This window comes from Astyanax mexicanus, chromosome 10, assembly GCF_023375975.1.
Source record: "Astyanax mexicanus isolate ESR-SI-001 chromosome 10, AstMex3_surface, whole genome shotgun sequence".
NCBI classification, from domain to species: Eukaryota; Metazoa; Chordata; class Actinopteri; order Characiformes; family Acestrorhamphidae; genus Astyanax; species Astyanax mexicanus.
This window is the reverse complement of record NC_064417.1, coordinates 36,938,762-36,956,909: the sequence shown is the minus strand read 5'-3', so window position 1 is coordinate 36,956,909 and position 18,148 is coordinate 36,938,762. Positions and strand designations below refer to the sequence as shown.

General features: G+C 35.9%; 2 protein-coding genes across 2 annotated transcripts; both read right to left on the bottom strand.

Annotated features, from left to right (window-relative positions):
* Positions 1–458: 458 nt before the first annotated feature.
* On the bottom strand, positions 459–11,642 carry LOC103030498 (mixed lineage kinase domain-like protein). The gene is made up of 11 exons (XM_022684123.2): positions 11,586–11,642; positions 7,393–7,842; positions 6,840–6,956; positions 6,548–6,725; positions 6,335–6,435; positions 5,997–6,132; positions 5,323–5,407; positions 3,559–3,698; positions 2,803–2,852; positions 2,564–2,707; positions 459–1,689 (listed from the first exon to the last, which is right to left on the bottom strand). Exons 2-11 carry the CDS (start codon positions 7,838–7,840, stop codon positions 1,640–1,642), a joined length of 1,449 nt encoding a protein of 482 aa, XP_022539844.2. The 5' UTR covers positions 7,841–7,842; positions 11,586–11,642; the 3' UTR covers positions 459–1,639.
* Positions 11,643–12,078: 436 nt separating this feature from the next.
* LOC111195796 (transmembrane emp24 domain-containing protein 6-like) lies at positions 12,079–16,439 on the bottom strand. The gene is made up of 4 exons (XM_022684135.2): positions 16,020–16,439; positions 14,718–14,844; positions 13,845–13,999; positions 12,079–13,298 (listed from the first exon to the last, which is right to left on the bottom strand). Exons 1-4 carry the CDS (start codon positions 16,221–16,223, stop codon positions 13,077–13,079), a joined length of 708 nt encoding a protein of 235 aa, XP_022539856.1. The 5' UTR covers positions 16,224–16,439; the 3' UTR covers positions 12,079–13,076.
* Between the last annotated feature and the right edge of the window lie 1,709 nt (positions 16,440–18,148).

Genomic DNA, 18,148 nt, shown 5'->3' with positions numbered 1-18,148 from the left:
ATTAACCGGCTCTGTTTTTATATTGTTTAAAGCACGAGGGAAACTAAAAATATGTCAGAGACGTACTGAAGCCACTGAAAGAAAATGAAAGCACTCAGTCCCAGCCATGTGTGACGTAAAGTTTAGTCATGTAGACTTTTATTTTATTGAGGGGAAATTCTAAAGGTTAATGCCACCCCAGCTGAACGCGTATATCTACCAGTTAGCTGTTTATACCCAGGTAACACGAGGACCTTCGGACTCGGATAGCGAATCCTCCTTTCTAAGCAAGACAACATGAAGAGCAAGTCAGCATTTCCTTCATTTCAGACTGAGTCCGTTTTTTGCAGTCGTGCTGGATTGGAATTCACTGGTAGGCCAAGCCATGAACATCACATACTGTAAGTAATCATGTCCCACTGTAGAAGTTCATTTCAGCTGAGCTCATTGTAAAAATGTAGAGACACACTTGTATGAAGTGATTTTTTTTGCCAAACTGTTTATGCAAAAACAATAAAATGCACAATCAAAATTTTAAGAATCGAAAGGGAAAAGTGTATGTTGCAAATTCAAAAGCCTTGCTACTCTTACAGCTGCAAAAAAAACAACAATTCTATATTAATACTCTGTCAATTGCTATTCACGAACGATCATGCACTAGACTTCAGGGAGCTTCAGGTAAAACAATTAATATGTGGTCAGATTTTATCGACAATTTTAGAACGTTTTTGTAACATTCTTCTTCTATTTAAATTACAATAATATATTGGTTTTTGTGTTTTTCTTTTCCCTATATTCTCAGTTCAGCATAATGATGTTTATATTTCTATTGTTATAATACTGTATATGTAGACTATATATGTGTTTCACATTATCCACTGTACTGACCTCTCCCACTGCTCACCTTTTCATTAAACAAAAAGTTGTTTGCGAAAAAAGAGAACTATAGCAAATATATATTTGTAAATATACTTGGTTACTTTATTATTCTTTGAAGTGATTTGAAAATTATTTTAGCTTGGATTTGGCCAGTTTTTAGTTTCATTTTTGTGTTGTTGTTTTTTTTTTATTTTGCTGCTAAAGACTTTTGCTTCTGGAATCTCTTATTTGCTTCTGCTTATTTATTTATTTTTACAAATTTGTACAAGTATGTTACTACAAAAGTCCTGTATAAATCTAATAATAACTCACCACAACACCGGCTAATTTGATATACCAAGCACACAATTCAAATACATAATGCAAATTTAATACAATTTTCTTTCTAAAAGTTGCTCACACTTTTTTTATTTCATAAAAAGTGGCCTTTAAAGGTGGTTGCAGTGTCATCTGCTGTAACAAAAATGCTCCCATAACAAACCAAAACAAATATCATATACAAATGAATGATGTCTATATAGAACATCTATAGAACAGTATATTGGCAGCATTACCTAAATCCAGTTTAGGCTCAGTCTGTGTTTAGGAAGTCTTTCCCTTTGGGGTGCAAACAGTCAGCTCAGCTCGTAATGAAGTAGAAAAGGCAGCTAAGTAAACACCAGGCTGTACAAAGAATGTCTGGATAAAGTCTCATTCAGAGAGCCTGCATCCACAGCAACTGATTGTCTGGGTCCAGGCTGTAGGTGTGCCGCTCAGCAGAGGGAGAACCAATACTGAAGCATTAATCCTCTTCATACTGCTGTGCCAGTTTACGTAGCTTGTCCACTAACACTAAAGAAAGAGAAAGACACAGAACCTCTGATTATTAAGGGAGGAAAAGCAGCAGAACAATTAACAATGTAGCTTTAAACCTTCCAACCAGATATGAAATTTCCAGTGCCTTTGGGGTGAAAGCTATTAATGAAGCTTTTCTTGTGTGTGAAAATGTGTTTGCCATGATCAAACGTGAAACATGCACAAATTTAATCCACAGACACTTTTTTTTAATTGCACTTTAGATCTTTGTGTTGATCAGGGTGTGCAAATCGATCAAATTTGGGGAAGAGTTTATCCACAACATGCCTGACTCTAATGGTTAGGTTACCCTATAATGCAGGCTTTTATAAAATTGGACCAAGGCTAGGATTCCTAAAAGACCATAGTACAAAGATGATTTTTTAAGTGGTCAAACAAGCATTACACTGAACCCTCTCTCTAACTATTAATCTTAACATTAATAATATACTTCTGGTAAATGTGGACCAGGTGTGTGATATCAGATTTTAACTCTACAGGTTGGTAGATCACTTAGAGCACTTGAAGTATGTGTAAACAATAGGGCAGTCTATTGAATACATTTAAGAAATAATACAAGAAAGGCACTGATTTACCGCCACAGAAGATTATTACAGCCATGACAATACCTCACCCTACAGCACAAACCTCAAGTGTATTATTAAAATAAATAGGACAGAAGAAACAATGGTTTGTTTATCAACAGTCCTTCAGTCATAATGATCGAGGACCAGGTCATCATCTTTCTTCCCCTTTTTCTATTCTTATGTTGTCTGACCACAACATCATCATATCACTGCACTGTGGTTAGCTATCTGTCCCACTCATCTCCATGCTGACATATCCCTCCATGCAGCATTTTTTGCCCTACCTCCTGCATCAGGCCTCTGAAAGGGATTGTAGGAGCGGCAGGCGTTAATGAGGTTTTTAAGCTCCCTCGGGCAGTCATCTGGTAGTGGCTCCATTATCTTCTGCTTACAAACTTTCTCATAGATCTCATGGCGGGACTTGCAGTCTGGGTAGAAAACAAAAATAATGAGTGAGGCGAAGTGTAGTATTAGTTATTAGTTATTCATTATGAAGTAAAATTAAGGAATTGATGTTACTTACCTTTAAAAGGGACTTCTCGTGTTGCAATTTCCCACAGGACTATGCCAAAACTGGAAAAAGCACATCAGTCAGTCATCCCTATCAGTCAGTAAGATTGAGATGTATTTCTATACTGTGGCATACAAGCAACTGAAGATTAATCATAACAACAATCATACAGTGCCCTTCTTGCCAATGGGTGAATCGTGAGTTTGTACATCTGATTTCAGTTCCAGAATATCTTTACAGCTGAAACTGACTAACTAGCTGATTTTGGCATAGCCATAAAGACAGCCATAAAGACATTGGTAATATTCTTTTTACCTACATGCACTTTATTCAATTTGCCAGTATTAAAACAACACGTTTGGTGTTAAATTGTAACTGGCAACTTTACTGTGAAAATTTTAGCACACTCTCATTAGAGAGTGCAAACAAATCTACTTCATTAGGAACAAGTAAGGATTATCCTCTGGACAGGGAATCAATTCATGGGTCCCACACACCCACACAACCACACTCACCACACACACCTAGGGCCAATATATCATAGCCATTTCAACTGCATTAGCAGACATTAATGGTTCTATGCCTGTTTAAATTCTTCTTCTTTATGATAGAAATTACATTTTATATGGTTATTAAAATTACGGCTTTACAAGCGATTTAAAATAGCAACCCAATGGGTTCCAATGTTGTTTCAAGATTTTTTTTTAATGTTATATAATGTAGAACCTTTGTAGAGTGTAATCTAATGTAGAGTGTTTGAATACTGACCTGTAGATCTCGCAGGCCTTGTCATATGTATGGTTGATGTTTTCCTGCTGTTGTGGAGAGGTGTAGATCATTGAGCTGCTGTTCTTACTGTTACTCCTTTTAAGTGACGTTGCTGTTTTTGCCAGCTCAAAGCCACCCAGCTAAAACACACACAGACACACACACACACACAAATTACTTTTGGAAACAGGGTTTAATAAATTAAAAGGAAGCAGAAAACTTGGTTATAACAAATACAAAGTCACAGATACAAAGTCATGCTCACAGTATTGGTGACACCAACTTTCACAAGCATACTGTGGTGTCAATAATCACAGTACAGATATTACTGTTATATATTGTCCACATCCTTGTTTCTACATTTATTGTTCATGTTTTCATATCCTTTTCAGCTACTTACCGTTTGTAGTTCTGTAATTTAGACTGTAGTCCTTCTGTTTCTCTGCATACTTTATTAACCTCCTTTTTAACCTGTTCTTCAATAGTCAAACAGGACCAACACAGAGCAGGTATTATTTGAATGGTGTGTTCTCAGCATTCTGAGCACTGCATTGACACTGACCTGGTGATGTTGTGTGTTAGTGTTTGTTGCGCTGGGATGAGTGGATCAGACACAGCAGTGCTGCTGGAGTTTTTAAACACTGCATTTACTCACTTTATTAGTGTGTCCTGCCTAGCTGCTCTATCATGTAGGTATAAACTCAGGGACACAAGCTAATCTGTTTGTAATTGTGTGACAGACGGTTTGACATTTACTGTACGATTAAGTCAAAATGTTTACTTTGACTGTGGCTCTGTAAACAAACAGAACTTTGTATTTTTTGTTGTTTAAATTTAAAATAACCAAATATTAGACATTATGGTAGCCAAGTAAACATGTGATCTTCTGGACCAGGGGTGTCCAAACTTTTTTTGTTGGGGGCCAGAAGGAGAAATATATTTGAAGTCATGGGCCACAATCTGTAATAAAACAAATAATGAAATATACCACTTTAAATAATACTTTTTTCCTGATTATTTCATTTACACACAATTTTACTTGACTTACTATCTTTATCTTTGACAGTGTTGTGTAAACTAAGATTTTTCTAATTGATGTTTAATTTCATGATGTCTTTTAATATTAAACTCCTTAATTACGGCAACTTTTAGACTCTTTGGCCCGTTTTTCTGCGCTAGAAATGTGCACCCTCTCCACATTTAGACTCTTTGGCTCGTTTTTCTGCGCTAGAAATGCGCACCCTCTCCGCTTTTAGACTCTTTGTCTCGTTTCTGACACCTAGCGTTCAAACTTTGAATCTCACATTATAAAAACCTGCTTAACAGCGGGCCAACTTTCATTCTATTTCTAAAATACCTCGCGGGCCGCTCCAAAAAAGGAAACAGGTCGCAAATGGCCTGCGGGCCGTAGTTTGGACACCCCTGTTCTGGACTAATTGCATAGTTTAGCAAATCCCTGGCTAATCCTTAATAATACCGTGTACCACAGTATTGTTTCGCAACGGTGATAAAAAAACGGATACCACCCAACACTACCACACCACCTTAAAATAATACCACTCAAAAATGTGGTGGATCTTTAAGGATGCTGATCATTAAAGAACAGGGTGAAAGGAGGATAATAAACTATACAGAGAAACAGGACTAATAGTATTTTTATATTGATATATCATATTTTTATCTGACTTAAGTTGACATATTAAAAAATGTGAAACTATGCATTATAATGTGTACATTAATAATAAAAAAAATAGACAACAGTACCTTTACTCTGTAGCCAGCAGCCACCAGAAATCCGCTGCTGGTGATGCAGCCATGCACCTTAAAGTTTTCCTCAGTCTGGTGCAGCCTGCAGTAGGACAAGAAGAGCCAGTCTTAAGGATACAACAAATATCAACAACTCTAATTCCCTGATTTACTGCTGATTTACACTTTTTAATACCTATACATTCAAGACCAAATACCATAGACCATAAAAAATAAGAGATGACCTAAAAATGAGGAGTTTCTTTGATTTTACCAAATTGAAAACATCTGGAATATAATCAAGAGGGAGATGGATGATCACAAGCCATCAAACCAAACTGAACTGCTTGAATTTTTGCACCAGGAGTGGCATAAAGTTATCCAAAAGCAGTGTGTAAGACTGGTGGAGGAGAGCATGTCAAGATGCATGAACACTGATTAAAAACCAGGTTTGTTCCACCAAATATTGATTTCTTTACACTTAAAACTTTGTAAATATTAACTTGTTTGTTGTTTTTGTTTTTTTTTGCATTATTTGAGTTTTGAAAGCTCTGCATCTTTTTGTTATTTCAGCCATTTCTCATTTTCTGCAAATAAATGCTCTAAATAACAATATTTTTATTTGGAATTTTTGAGAAATGTTGTCTGTAGTTTATAGAATAAAATCACCAGATATGAAAACAGGTCTGGACCTGTAAAGCCCTTGAGCTGCGTCCAGACACATTTGGATCTTTCTGTCCCAGAGCAGTCTGCTGGAACTGTCCAGCACTTGCCTCAGAGAGCCCTTCTCACAGAACTCCATCACTATCAGAAAGTTTGGGTTTGGTCCTGCAGGACAAAAGCAAAACAGATTGCAAATAAATGTCAATGATCGGCAAAACACCATAATACAGACTAAAATACTAACAGTTACACACAAATCATACAAGAAAATTAAGTATTGATGAAACAACTATTATTGACAAGCTATACAAATACATATTAAAACAATACAAGATTAATTGTGAGAAGAATTCGAATATTAACCTACCATTCTCATCTTGGACACAGATCCCGAACATTCGTAGGATATTTGGTGACTCAAAGCACTTCATGGTTTCCACCTCTTTGTTAAAAATGCACCTCACTTGGCTGTGAAGAATGGAGAGAGGACACTTTTGAGCGTTGGTCACTCATGGAGTTGAAAGTGTATTTTTGACTCATTAATCATAAACTTCAAAGATGGTCTGAGTAGTTACTGTACCTTGGGCTGATGCTCACAGGATATGTGTATCTCTTGACAACTACAATGAACTTGTTGTACTCCCCCTTGTACAGCTCAGAATTGCAGCACTTCATGATTGGCTCTTTGGGATGGTCGTAGGTGATCTCCTCTGGCCTGATCTCTCTGATGGCCTGCAGATGAATGCTGGGTCTTCTCACTAACAAATGCAGAAAATATTATAATACACTTATTTCTGTTAAGTTATGAACCAAATAATGGTCAAATCTCTGGAAAAAGGTTTTTCTGTGTTAATTCTGCGTTTAGCACTTACATGAATCCAGGATGTGCTTGATGTCCTGAATGTCTTTGTTAGTTTGATCTATTTTCGTGTTCACAGAGTCCACGCTCACCTTGGTCTCATGATTCTCCTCTGCTAGTAACTGGAGCACTGTGCAATTAAAAAGGGTATTTTCAGGATATTTCACCTAAACTATATATATATATATATATATATATATATATATATATATATATATATATATATATATATATATATATATGGTGACGTAATATGGGGCTTTATATGATGTATGGAAAATAAAACAACTTACAAACACATCCTGCATATAAAAAATAAAGCTGACATATCGTTATCCTTTCTAGGCTATTAGAACATCTGTTCTGATTGGCTGCCCTGTATTGCACCCCATTTAGAAATCAATATGTATCCAGTGCTCTTCATTACTTCAGTACAAATGATTAGATTAAACTGATGTGAATCAAATGAATGTTCAATCATATGTGACTGTGATGAAATTCTATAATTAAATTGACTGAAACGTATGTTATGATGAAAGCCTAATAAGAAGTTATGGTAGACTCACAGTTTCGGAGCTCCTCACTGTCACTTTTTGAGTCTTCTTCATCCTCTTTTATTCTCCTGGCCTCTTGGAACACTTCCTCCATCCTCTTCCTCTGCTCCACCTGCAGTGCCAGTGAGAGAAGCTGGGCAGCATCGTTCAAGCTCTTATTCAGACAGCCGAAATCTTCACCAAGGTCATAGGCCTTCACAATGCGCTTGAGACAGCTGGACGAGGCGTATTTCTTCACCATGTCTTCCGCCTTCTCAAGGGTCCGCTTGAGCTCCTGCAGGCCTTTCTGTACCAGCTCCGGCTCTCTGCCCAGACCCTGCTCCTTCACTGCCTTCACCATCATAGCCAGTTCAGACACACGCTTAGCCAGCCGCCTACATCTCTTCTTGTTGGCTTTCACCTCCTCACACAGGGAGTATAACTTCTCCGCTAAGCCCAGGATGGGGTCTATGAGATCCATGGCTGTGAGAGCAAACAAAACAAAAAAATTAGGTAACACTTTATAATACTGTTCCATAGTTAATAGGTAACTAAGCAGGAACTAAGCAGTAACTAATTAATAGTGCTGCATTAACACCTAAATATTTTCTATTAACTACCAGGGAGTACTGAATAATTACTTAGTAGATAGTACTGAACTAATGATTATAATAGTTCACTAATAACTCCACAATAATTACTGAGACTTACATATCTCCCAGAGAACTACTTACTAATAATGTCTCCTTTATAATAACTATTCATTAATTACTGCTCAAATCAACATTAACTACTGAAAACCCTTACATACCACCTGGGGAACTATAGATCTAAATCAGTCTACACAAACAATTCATATCAGTGGTGATATTAAAGGCATATTTGAGTGACACCATTTGTAGTAGTAGTAACCTTAATTACCTTATTATCATCATTATCTTCCAAATATTAGCAACATATAGTAAAATACTACAGTGTGTCGTAATCTGCTTAAACCCCATTTTTGAAAGAAAACAAAAACTTTATAACGTAATATTATTACATAGTAGACATTATTTATGTTCTCCAGAAGACTCTAAGACTGACTATACTCAATTTTGTTTTAATGGTCACTGCTTTAATTTTCAGCACCAACCTTATAAACGTTCATCTTTAGCCTTGCAGTCTCACAGACTTTTAGTGCGCATTATTAGGGTAATTACGGTAATTCCACAGCGCCGGACCCTAGCCTCTATCAGTGTGTTTATCTGCTGCTGCAGGTTATTCTATCAGTGGTGATATTAAAGTCAGTGACACCACTTATCATATATTAACCTTACTTACCTTAGTATGCTCAATATCTTCCCAATGTTAGATACACTGAAATGTGCAGTAGTCTGCTTAACCCCCATTTTTTGTAATGTTCTGTCAGTGTGTTACAGGTGTTTATTCTAAACCTGTGCTCCACTTCAGTCCTCCTGGAGATGTGCTCAGTAGAAGTGATGGCTCACATACAGCTTTACTGTAGGTTGTGTCCTACATCCTTATTCTGGAGGAAATCATGTTTAAATGAATAAATATTTGTGTTAGATAACGAACTAGGCATCCCTGTGTTCTTCATAGATAATTAATAAGGGGTCCCTGTCTTCTTTTTTCGGGAGTTAACAGCAGCACATGGTAACCCATTACTAATGACTGAGGAGTTACTGTGTTCTTCTTTAGGAGAATTTTTTGACTACATTTAAAAAAAAAAAAAGCCCAGGACTCTTTGTAAAAAAATCTTCTTGTAGGTTGAAACAGTCTTGTTCCTTAAAACAGATAAAACAGTTAAAACAAAGGGCAAAAAATAACCTTTAAAGACCACTTTGTTTTATAATGATGCCACGCAATAAAATGTATTGCAATATACTAAATACTAAAAAAAGGAAACATCTTAAGAACCGCCCTTAAGGAACCTCTTCATGTAAAAATATCTCACAAATTATGTGAGCTGCTTCTATGGATTTCATTTCACACTGTTTATATTTGGGAATATATATTACTTTGTTTTCGTTTACATATTTGGTGGCTTCTTAACTCTCTGTATTAAAAGAAAATGTAAAGAGAAACTGAACTATAGTGGTGTTAACTTATTCAAGTGGAAGTATATGGAGCCACAAATAAAACCTACTTAAGTTAAAGTTCATCAACATTTCATCATATTCTTTTACAGCACATAATCAGTAGTTCTCTTCCTCACATAATGATTGATTAATATAGTTATAAGAAGGACATTTTTTAATGATAGGAATGAGTAAAATCTCCTGGCAGTAGTTTATGAAAACATTTTTTTTCAGCTGGCTTTATTCGACTTAAATACACATTCTAAATAAATATTTTAAGTTTTGACTTAAATAATCCAGTACATTTTATTTCTACCACAAAGAGGATTAGTCTTGTAGAAGAATACATAAGCAGTAAAGCACATTTAAAGTTAGGCCCAAAAATATTTTGAAATGAAACCACTGAAATGTAATTGAAGTTTAGACTTTCAGGTTTAATTCAGTGAGTTTAACAAAAATATCCTGTGAAACGTTTAGGAATTCTAGCATTTTTCTGTTCATCTGTACTGTGAAGTACTGTCCAATAAACATTGCTGTGTTTGGTTGAATCTGAGCAGAAAGTAAATCCCTGAACACTTCAGGATTCATCCTTTTGAATCACATCTTCAATAAACTCTAATGACCCAGTGCCACTGGAAGTCATGCTTTCCCCGTGCCTCCACAATGTTTTACAGAGGATGTAGTGAGCTTTATGTTGAGTCATTCTGAACCTTCTTCATACTTTTTTCTTCCCATCATTCCAGTACAGGTTTATCTTAGTTTCACCTGTCCAAAGAAAGTTGTTCCAGAACTGGGCTGACTTCTTTACATGTTTTTGGTAAAGTCTACTCTGGTCATTCTAATAATGATTTGAACCCTCTGTATTTGCTCTCAGGAAGTCTTCTACATATGGTAGACTAAGATTCTGATAGACCAACTTCCTGGAGAGTTTTCTTCATTTGAGTGTTGTTGGATGTTGGTAATGGTTTTTTTTTCTTCAACATGGAAAGGATCCACTACTGTTATTTTCTGTGGACGTGCAGGCCTGAGTTCCTGAGCTTACCACTGCGCTCTTTTTTTCCCCAGAATGTTCCCCAAAACTTTTTCCCCAACAATGGATTTATTTAATTTTTTCAGCCTAATGATGATCTGTTTCACTTCTATTGAGAGCTTTTTAACTACTTGCCACATATGGTTTCAACTTAAATCTGCTCAAATCTTTAAGATTTTGTTACTGTCTAAATATTCTTGGTCCTAACTGTACTGACATTTATCAGCTGTTCTACTACATTATGAGGGAAAACACATTGTATCGCATTGTTTCAAAAAAACCTATCTGATGGGACTAACTAAAAACAGATGCATTGAGAATGATTCATTCATTCTGTGGCTTGAGTGCACTAAATTCAGAACTGTAGCTTTAAGAAGGCTGGTTAAGTGAGAGAGGAAGTGAAACTTGCCTGTAGTTATTGAGTTGCAGATGATTTTAAAGGGAATGACCAATATTGCATTTAGAACACTGTTCTTCCTAAAGTCTTTATGCTTTATCATGTCCTTAACAATCTACATACATGAGAGATGTAGAAGTATAACACAGCAACAATAGGACTGAAATGCTTTAGGGAGAGCATACACCTTTTAATGCCAGAACTACTTTCAGTTTCTAAATAGAAGTAGAAATCTAAAGAGATTTAGTTCTGTCTAATCTGTAGTTTCACCAGCTTTATCTACTGTAAGAAAATAATCTATGATAATACACATGTTTCTGCTGGACAAAGAGCCCTGAGCAAATTCTGTAGTTAATCTTCTCTGTGCTTTTTAGTTTTTCTTATGCTTTTACTGGGAGATGCAACCGGTTTTATCTAACTCAGTCTCACTAACTTTTGATGTCTCTAGGAAAACAATCCGTCATCACATACCACTGTATTCCATCAGTAAGTAATCATGTAGCTTATAAACAGCAGACACTGTTATAGGCTATATTTTGACCTATCAGTTTTGAAATGTTAAAGGGTTATCTCTGTGAATCACAACCTCTGTAAATTACATTAGCCTCTTAAAGTCTAATCTGGGAAGATGATCAGAGAAGATGAGTTTAAGGCCTCCAACATGCCGTGGGAAATGCTGTTAAGAACATTAAGAACATGAAAGAAAAACAGTACTTACTCTGCTCTGCTTCTTGTACTTCTTTCCTCAGCAGACGAAAACTACAATCTAAACTAAACAGAGGAACTGAAGCCACGCCTGTGTGCCTATAGTCAAAAGCTCCTCCCATTACTGCACTACTACTAGGCAGTAACATGAGTAATCATTACACTACTGACATTCCACTACATACATGTACAGAATAGACAGACTAGAAAACCATTTAAAAAGCTATTTTTTCTATGTGTTAATGACATAAATACAAATAACATAAATACAGTACATATAATTTTATTTGGTACATTTATTGATATGGTTGTTACAAGAACACAGGTTTGGTGTCTGATCTCAGGTGTTGGGTGGTAGTTTTGCAAATGGTTAAGCTAACACTTTTCTTTATTTCTATCTATTCAAAGTTTATTTTTTCCATACTGGCCAAACAAAGAGCATTGCACATTTTTTCTCCCACAATACAGTATATATTAACATTCCTATTAGACTCCCCCCCCCCCCCCCCCCCCAAACATTGCAAGTCTGTATATGTTATTGAAAAAAAGGGTTGGTCCACTCTGTAGATTGTATCAAGCTTACTGGGTACAGCTTCATTTCAAATGTAATCACAGCTCACTTTTCTTTTATGAATTTAAGGATTAAAAGTTGATCGTACATATGTGTGCTATAGTCATGTGTGCTATAGTCATCTGAAACAGATACATTTTATGTTAAAATACTCAACCATCAATCCATTTTAGTTAGTCCCTCTATCTGCTACTGAAGAATAGTGGTGATAATGGTTTGTGACATATTGTGTATTTCATCACTGTCCAATAAAAACAAAATGAACAGACAAACTGTCACTTAAACTGTGCCGAAATGTCTTGATGAATGGATAGAAATACTTCAAATACTTCTGACCTGAAATAAACTTTTTTTATATTGACTTTTGTATTATATTGACAAGTTTTAGTTTTTTCTCTCTCCTGTAAAGTTGCTGTTTTGGAGATACATGTTTTTCATTGGACAGCGACGATTTGTCATTTGTTCCTTGCATTATGTTTAAGTTTTATAAAGAACCAATAGAAATTGGAATAAGTTATTTTTATGCTGACTCCCATTAAATGTTAAGTTTTTAGTTAAGTTAAAAGTTAAAAGGCTTTTGATGACAGAAAATAAATGATTATCACAGAATGATTATTGGATTTGTCTGTGTTTTATTCAATGAAATTTCAGTTCCTTACTAAGTACAGAAGAACTATTGTCTGTGGTAATCAACCACATGCTACAGATGGGCAGAAAGAAATTAGGTGAAACATTTCTTTAAACTAGCTGTCAGAGAATACAGCTCATGATTCAATCTAAAATGGTCACAGGTTCCAAAATGTTGCACAGCTTACTGAGTACCGATGACCACACATTTTTTCTTTCTTCCTTCCTATTTTGTTCTTAAGCAATACGCTGTGGTATGGTGTGGTGTGTGTGTGTGTGTGTAAGTGGGGGGTGTTTTTTTCTGTCTCAGCAGCGAGGCCGGTCACTGTCTGTCCGAAACAACCTCTTGAGGATGAAGAGCTGGAGGTATCCGGACATGACGATCACTATGCTTTGAAGAATGGACCAGGTGTAGACGTAGTTGGACTTGGACTGAAGCAGGTAGTAGTCAGCCCCTCTTCGCATTCGTGCCACGTTATAGAAGCGCCACATGTGCTGGATTCGAAGTCGTAGCTTGTTGGAAATGCCCTAGGCAGAGAAATAGGTGTCCAGAGCAAATATTAGAACTAGGAATAAAATGTGCAGCTTTAAAATTATTATTTAACATTTATTTATATGATTTTTATTCTATTTTCTCCCCAATTTATATGCTCAATTAACCAACCCTCTCAGGACGGTGAAGACTAGCACATGCCTCCTCTGACATGTAAAGTCAGTCACTGCCTCTTTTTGAACTGCTGCTGATTGCTGAGCAGCATCACAGCGAGCTTGGAGGAAAGCGCAGCGACTCTGTTCCGATACATCAGCTCACAGATGCCTTGTGCTGAGTGACATCACCCTAGGAGTGATGTGAGGAAAGAGTGCCATCTACCCACCCAGAGAGAACAAGGCCACTTGTGCTCTCTCAGGGCTCCAGCTGCTTATGGCAAGCTACATTAACCAGATTCAAAGCAATCTTCCAATCATAGTGGCAATGTTGAGCCCAACGGAACAAACGAAACCCACAAGTCTGAAATTATTAATTGAAAAATGTAAATTAAACAGAGTACAATTTAGAATTTCTAATTCTCAAACCTTTATGTTGGACAGAGTGCTGTTTAGAATCTTTTCTTCCATTTCATTCTCCCTCAGGACCTCAGCATCCTCCTCATAGTACACCCCAAAGTTTAGAAAGAGTCGCATTTCACCAAAACGGTTGTGATAGTTGGCAAAGCACATCTGATAAAAGCCTGATAATTGTAAACAAAATATACAGACATACATAGTAAAAAAGCATTGTGTAACAGCAACAGTATAATTAGTAATATATAAAAATATATACAGCTCTAGACAAAAATACTTAAAACCACTTAAAAATTGTAAGTTTCTTTGATTTTACCAAATTAAAAAAACTCTCTATCCCTATCCAAAAGCAGTATGTAAGACTGGTGGAGGAGAACAAGCCAAGATGCATGAAAACTGTAAATAAAAACCAGGGTTATTTCACCAAATATCGATTTCTGAACTTTTAAAACTTTATGAATATGATTTTATTTTTGTATTATTTGAGGTCTAAAAGCTCTGCATCTTTTTTGTTATTTCAGCCATTTCTCATTTTCTGCAAATAAATGCTCTAAATGACAATATTTGTATTTGGAAGAAATGTTGTCTGTAGTTTATAGAATAAAACAACAATGTGTGTTTTATTCAAACATATACCTATAAATAGCATTTAATTTATATATTTTCGGATATTTAAATGGATATGCACAACATTCCAACGTAAATGCAGCTAATTTACATCTTCAGATTAATGTGTTTAATATGTCTCCACACATCTGGAGACATGGTCATCTGGTCATGTGGTCACACTCATAGTTTTGCACAAAAGTTTATATTTTTCTGTCTAGTTAAAACTACTCTAAGATAACAGATACATTGTCATCCTATTAGAAAGATTTACTTCACCTGTCTCCTTGACTTGGAAGTTCATCTGGCCCTTAGTATCATCAGTGAAGGTCATAAGGGTGCCCTTAGGAGAGAAAAGGGACACAGCTACGTGTTGGTCTGCAATCATCCCAGACACCCACAGAACCTGCAGACACAGCACATAATATAACATCTCCTCAAAACAGTGTTATAATTATACAGTGTGTAAATGCTGGAATATAAATAAATATTTGTTGCAATGGCCTTTCAGTATAACATCTATTACTGAATTAGCCATAAAGTTAAAGCCTGCCTAATAATGTGAAGCTCCCCCTCATGCCACCAAAACAGCTCTAACCAGCCAAGCCAAAAGCCCTATCCGGGGGGATAAGTTTCTCAGGAGGACGTCTGTGACAAATAATTCAAACTTCTACTCAGTGATAAAACTCTTGCATTTGGGCTGCAATTGAAAAAACATAAAGACCAGTGAGATTTTTGGCTTTCTCGGTCACATGACATCGCATTCAGTAGCTCCTCCATTTCCACTCGTTCTTGTGTTTACGTGGCTCTCCATGAAAACGTGTGCCCAAAATGTAATTACAGTGCGTGGCAGTGGATAAATAGCTGTTTTATTAAACGTGAGGAGACAAAACTCAGAGATGTGCATCTGGACAGGACTTAAATTACCTGAGGACCACTGAGTTCAGCGAAAAACAGTAGAAACTAATCCCGTCCAGATAGGGCTAAAGACTTCCCAAAATAAAAAATTAACTGAATCGAAATAAATGATATTAGGCATGAGAACAATGTAATATTTTTTTGCATTATGAAACAGCAATGCAGCATGACATTGCACAATCTGGGATATTATTATTTTGCATGTGCATATTGCAATGACGATGCGAAACAATATGTTGTACAACCCTAGTTCACAGAAGCAAGTACAGTATTTGAACATGATAAAATATAATTACATACTAAGTAAAAGAGTGACTTTTTCTGTGTTCAGAAGGCCATTAATTATAATAGTTCAGCTTTGAAGAAGAGGCAGTTCATTGTGTGCGGGTGTCGAGATTCAGTTTTTTAGTGCTGCGTCGTAATAAAGATTTGTAATCTTACAGCACAGTGGAAAAAAAAAGCATATCAGATAAGTGAATGGCACAGTAGCTGTGATAAGCAGCAGAAGAAGGAGAAACAATGCAAGGTCATTCACTGTGATAAAAAGGTTTTCTTGTCTGCTTATTACATTATGATCATTCTCCAAAAACCTGGACAATTTGTTTCAAAATCAAACTGAGGGGAGTCCGCTGAAGGGGAACAAATAAAACAATTTCAGCTCACCATGTAAGTCAGGTAAAAGCGTCCATCCTGTCGAGCGAAGTGCCAGTAGCACTGTGACTCTGTGCCAGACAACTTAAGGGCAAAGTCATAGTGATCTGCCCACTGTAAGAAGCGCTGACCTTTACGATGCTCATCTTCTGCAGTATCCTGACTCCCACTCTGATGTGCCAAAATGAGCAGGATGAGGAGGATTAAAGCATTCATCTCTTAGAATCACATCACACACAAACACACACACAGCCCTGGTTTGGTTCAATGATGTGTGGGGCAGTATTAAACCTATCTACAGACTGGTGTGACATAAAGGGGCTGGGAAATGATTAACTTAGACCAAACGCTGACCACGCAGCTCCCAGCAAATCTATCAGTGTACATTAATTATGAAAATAGATCAATTAAAACAACCAGTAGGATATCTTCATTAACAACCAAATCTTCAGCTAAAGCATGCATGTAGTTTAATTATTACATTTGATAATATTTGGCATATACAGCTCTGGGGAAAAAATTAAGTGACCATTTCCTTTTCTGAGTCAGTTTCTCTGATTTTGCTGATAGCTGCTTGGTTTTAGAACATGTGTGATGTATTATTGGTTATGTATATGTTATATCACGTGCAAGTGCAACACGCCATTTACACCAGCTTCTTTAACTGAGCTGTAGTTCAAAGTTCTTAATGAACATTGGCTGTGTAAGTAAAGATAAGAGTAACTTAATTATTTAAGTTAAAGTAAATGCATTTATAGACTGTTTCTATTGCATTAAGACCTTTAGCATAGCATTACTATTTATTATTATTATTATTATTATTATAGATACTATTATTGATACTGCTATTATTGATTATTGCTATCATTATTGCTTCTATTGTTACTATTGCTGCTATTGGTTTTTTTATTATTGCTATTAATATTAATGACTAATTATTCATAGGATTTTTTTTATTCATTTATTGAGTTATTGGTACATTTATTGAAATTTGCTTTATTTAATTATTTGCCTTTTACTTTATTTTCTGTATGATTGTTTAACTTTTGTGGTAGTTACTTTGAGATTTACTTTTGGATTTCAATGTTACTTGTCTAAAACTTAAATGTCTATTTTTCTTTTGGGGTTTAATTCTGTGCACTTTAAGTTGGTTTTTGATTATTAAATTGCTATTTTATCTTTTGTATAAATAAAGAGAACGCCAGGTTTTTGCAAATGATGACTTCTGTGTCCGTCTCTCTTGTTTTTAAGGGACACGGACGTTTGTACCGTGCCCCAGGTTTCCCCTAGGCCTGAGGCCGGTAACACTATTTATAGGTTTATGTTTCAGTTAAATGGACAACGTTTTTCCCAAATTCCAAATAAAAATATTTTCATTTAAAGCATTGATTTGCAGAAAATGAGAAATGGCTGAAATAACAAAAAAGATGCAGAGCTTTCAGACCTCAAATAATGCAAAGAAAACAAGTTCATATTCATAAAGTTTAAAGAGATCATAAAACAATATTTAGTGGAATAACCCTGGTTTTTAATCACAGTTTTTTAATGCATCTTGGCATGTTCTCCTCCACCAGTCTTACACACTGCTTTTGGATAACTTTATACCACTCCTGGTGCAAAAATTCAAGCAGCTAGTAAAATCAAAGAAATTCATCATTTTTAAGTGCTCTCTTATTTTCTCCAAAGCTGTAGATGTAGATATATTCAACATATGGCCAAACGCCCTGGGACACCTGTTCATTTACTGTTTCTTTCGAAATCAAGGTTTTTTTTTAAACCCAATTTTGTTGCAGTAACTGTTTTTACTGTTCAAGAAAGGCTCTGTACTAGATTTAGCATATATGATGGTGATTAAAAATAGTGCGAGTGTAAAGAACCAAAAACCTTTTTTTCTAGAACAGTATATTAAAATGTATGTTTTACTTGTAATATTTTCATTTAGAGCTTCAAGGTAGTACTAAAATCCACCTTTTCTTGTTCTTTTGAAAATACAATAGGTCTCTCTGAGTTGTATATACATGCTGCACATGGAGGTTTATTTTTGGACCTGTATGAATATTCATTAGCAAGAGCTGAAATCCTATCGTTTCTCCCTGCCCATTCGTCCACCGGACTAAATCAGCATTATAGCGGATCACTTT